The sequence below is a fragment of the Semicossyphus pulcher genome, unplaced genomic scaffold, assembly GCF_022749685.1.
Source record: "Semicossyphus pulcher isolate SPU_LCO1_2020_fin unplaced genomic scaffold, fSemPul1.0.p SCAF_16, whole genome shotgun sequence".
Lineage (NCBI taxonomy): Eukaryota > Metazoa > Chordata > Actinopteri > Labriformes > Labridae > Semicossyphus > Semicossyphus pulcher.
The window spans coordinates 26,247,051-26,251,083 of record NW_027211670.1 but is presented as its reverse complement, the minus strand read 5'-3'; the positions used below and the strand labels follow the sequence as shown (position 1 = coordinate 26,251,083).

At 48.1% G+C, this 4,033-nt stretch overlaps 1 protein-coding gene across 1 annotated transcript; it reads left to right on the top strand.

The window, feature by feature from the left end:
• The first annotated feature begins 362 nt into the window (after window positions 1-362).
• Window positions 363-3,708, top strand: LOC138593369 (transmembrane protein 100-like). The gene is made up of 2 exons (XM_069664361.1): window positions 363-452; window positions 1,560-3,708. Exon 2 carries the CDS (start codon window positions 1,603-1,605, stop codon window positions 2,074-2,076), a length of 474 nt encoding a protein of 157 aa, XP_069520462.1. The 5' UTR covers window positions 363-452; window positions 1,560-1,602; the 3' UTR covers window positions 2,077-3,708.
• Window positions 3,709-4,033: the final 325 nt, after the last annotated feature.

Genomic DNA, 4,033 nt, shown 5'->3' with positions numbered 1-4,033 from the left:
ATGTGAAGTCACATTTAAACAGACTCGCCCTCTCGCTCAGTTTGAACACAAAGTGAAATAAAGTTAAATATGTATAAAGAGTATATGTATATATAAAGAGTTAAATATGTTTAACTGGTGTCAAAGCCGATTGTTCATCAGTCCGACTTAACGAGTTCAGTGAGGACATCTTAGGGTCACTACATTCACAGAGTGTGTCAGAGCCCGGGCAGCAGCTGAAGGGAGGAAAGAGTTAAAACTTTTCTAGTTGGTCCAGTAGGAGGTGGTATGGAGGGGGGAGGGGGAGGTGAGGGCAGTCCCCCCTGTTTTTTCTATTGATAGCCATATTCCCCCTTTTATTCGTGCAGTCAGGGCGATGCAGAGAGACGAGCAGGCAGACGACCTGTAGAGCCTCAGCACGCAGCAGCACAGCACAAACACACTCGGGGAATGGAGAGCGTCACACGTCCACAGTAAGTGATTTTATTTTGATGTTCCAGGACAGGAAGCAGCTGACTGGCAGCATCTTTAAAACTCATAGAGCTGCAGTGATGACAGACGGACATGTGTGTGCTCTGCGGTCTGTCAGGATGTGCACAGCAGGGACAGACGGTCGCTATCAGAGCGCCGAGGTGAAGTTCAGTTTGCAGAGTAACCTGTCAGTGAACGTTACATGAAAGCTGCTCTTAATGAGCTCCTCATGTTAAAGCTGCTCGTCAGGCTGATGTTCTGCACACTGACGGGACGTTCTTCTTCTACACCAGTGTTAAAGAAAATCATTCATGCACGTTAACGGAGGACAGTAAGAAGACCGTCTGTCGGTCTTTGTAAGTGTGTGAAAAACTACGTTCATGAATCTGCAGATGAAGATGAAGACGAGCGGCTTCTGAGCACGTCTGAGATTTCAAATAGAAAACTTTGTGTCGATCTTTGACAGACAGCAGACTCACGATGCGTTCAATGTTTTCTGCTCATCTTTGTGCACTAACATGAACAGTCGTTCAACAAAACATCAGAGGATCTGAACATAAGCTCAGACTTAACGTCTCATCTTTTCTTCACCTCTCATTTGACAATAAATCACGTCTTCCTTCTTCACTGAAACCAGTTAGATCATCTCGTGAGGCTGATTTCTTTCTTCTTTTTTCATTGGCCTATTTAAGGTGGAATTATTGCATCAATCACTCATCACACACTCCACATTCAGAAGATGTTTAGACTGCAATGACTCATTCAGTTCATGAGACCGTTTACTCAGAGAACAGCAGAAACCAGGGCGTGTGACGATTTTCTCGTTTCCTGCAGCTGTAATGAAACTTTACACACACGAGTCTGATCGTCCAGCTGAGCTCATGTTTCTCTGCATCAGTTTGTCAGGAGCAGATCTTCATCATGAAACCAGATTACGTCAGACCACCAGCAGAAGAGAAGCTGCACAGTGAAGCTCAGGGCACATTTCTACAGGAGCCTGGCAGGGACAAAATGTCACAGAGGAGTTCTTTCACTGAATCTTACGACAGCTCAAGAAGCTTCAAACAAGCTGTTTTACCGTCACACTTCTTTTATTCTTTGTTTTTCAGCTAGCTCTTCTGTGATTGGCTGACCTCTGACCTCAGTAGCATCATGGCCCACCTCTTTCTCGCCAGTAAGATCGTCATGCCGGATGACCTCCACAGCAAAGGCGGGCCCAGGATCCCGAGGAGCGCCATGAGGATGCCGGCGTCCCTCTCTGCCGAGAAGCTGAGCCGGGAGAAGGTCAGGAAGGACCGCGGCGTCGTCGTGACAACGCACGTCCCACACGTCAACGAGGTCCAGCTGACGGCGGCGACCGGCGGCGCAGAGATGTCCTGCTATCGCTGCACCGTGCCGTTCGGCGTGGTCGTCCTCATCGCCGGCATCGTGGTCACGGCGGTGGCGTACACGTTCAACTCCCACGGGTCGACCATCTCGGTGCTGGGACTGGTGCTGCTGTCTGCTGGACTGGGCCTGCTGGGCTCCAGCGCCCTCTGCTGGAGGCTCCGACTGAGGAAGAAGAAGGACAGACGGAGGGAGAGTCAGACCGCCCTCATGGCCAGTCAGGGGTACTGCATCGCCTGAGCGCTGCGGCCCTGTCCTGAGGGGATTCAAACCTCTTTTTTATCCAGGCTGATGGTTCAGATTAACGTGACTGAGGCAGTGAACCTGAACGCACCACACTGACAATGCAGAGTTTAACAGGAACACTGACTGGTGCATGAAACCGAGATGGAGCTTGTTCTGTCTGAGGCTGTGATGGTCGGAGGAACGGATGCAGCGTCACGGACGATTCAGCAGGAAATAATGAATGATGGAGACTTCGGACTCTGACGGGCAGGACGATGGACACACGCTCACTTTGGAAAAGGATCGTTTATCAAGACTAAATGCTGAACGACGGTTCAGCTCGTATGATCACGTGTGTGTTGGACTGTTGGTGGGACATAAAAAACATTTAATGACGTCAGCTTTGAGCTTTGGGAAGTTGTAATCAGTATTTTCTTTGGAGTCCCCTGAGGGTCAAATGGTTGAAAAATATGGGATGGAGAAAAAACAGCACAGACTAATAACTGGTGTCAGAATAGTGGAGACAATATAACATAGGTGTGATTAGCTTCTATTAGCACTGTACATGATTCAGTTATACTCACTTGTTAACTCGCACTGCTTTTATTAAGGTCAGAGGTCATGAAAGTGTTAATAATCTATCTGCATGGATTTCTTTTTCACTCCCACTTTCAGCAGCTCCACAGAGCTCACGAATGATGGACACTAGTTTGAACTTAAAGCTGCTAATAAGCTGTAAAGTCGTTTAAGAAGGTACTCTGTTAATATTTGACGTCTGTTAGAACCTGTCTGTGATGTCAGCAGCCCGAGCGTCTCTCTGTGACTCAGTTACACTCTGTAGCTGTCAGTGGTGGATAAAACAAAGGACCTGGCCACCGAGCATCAGCCGTTTGTTGGACAGCTTTTAATCCTCAAGTCACCATATTTGGATGAGAAGGCGGAGCTAAAGAGGAGCGAGGGATTGGCAAATGTTAGCAGCTACGCTAGTGCTAGCTTGTTCAGAAAGGTGCGTCCATAATTAAAGGTAAATTATATTTATGTGGACGCTAATGTTAGCTAGCCTACTCGCAGTGTTTTCCAAACGAACGCTGAAGACATTTATCAGGTTGCTGTAGTAGCGACCTGTCAATCACAGGTAGCCCCGCCCTAACCTCTCCCCTCTTCCTGGTCTGTGTGACTCTCAATGGGAGCATCAGTGACTAAATGAACATCACGCTAACCCTAACCTTAGAGACAGAGACCATAAACTCATTAGGAACATGTTTACTGAATCAATCAGGAGAGGAGGAGGAGCATGTTCTCATAGACTTCTATAGGATCACACTTCTTTTAGAACCAGTGAAGTCGGCTGTTAGCTGTTGGTAAGTTAAACTAAAGCAGGTTTAAGGCCGGCCCTCTTCTTCCACGTGGTCTCTGAGAGCAGCTGAGTCCTGGAGTAAAGTCGTGAAGCTGAGCTCACCGATGGGACTAACCTCTGATATGCATGCCACTTTGTTTGTTTAAGCTCGTGCACTATGATCCAAAGTGATGAACAATAACCAAACATCATGTATCCCACTGTACAAAGAGTTCACATGTAGCTGTTTAACTGAGGGTCAGTCTGTCCGTCTTATTTATTCTGTCTTTCTTTGATTAAACTGAAGATTAACGCTCCGGCCTGAGTCTGACCGTCGTCTTTCACAGCAGCTCCAGGACAGCCTGGAAAGTTGTCGCAGCCCGGCTGTTATATTTAGTTGTGTTTATGTTGCCTAGCATCCACAGACACACGACCAGAGAATACACCGAGGAGCGGGGAGGAGGAGGTCGGGGTTGCGTCACCCGGAGGAGCAGCAGGTCGTGGTGACGGGTAACGGTTACAACGCGTTGTCACTTCTGCAGTGCTAACTTTATCTGCACTGGAGCGCAGCATCCTGGGAATGTGGGAGGAGGGGGGAGAAGGGGGGAGAGACATAGAGAGAGTGGAAAGAGAGAG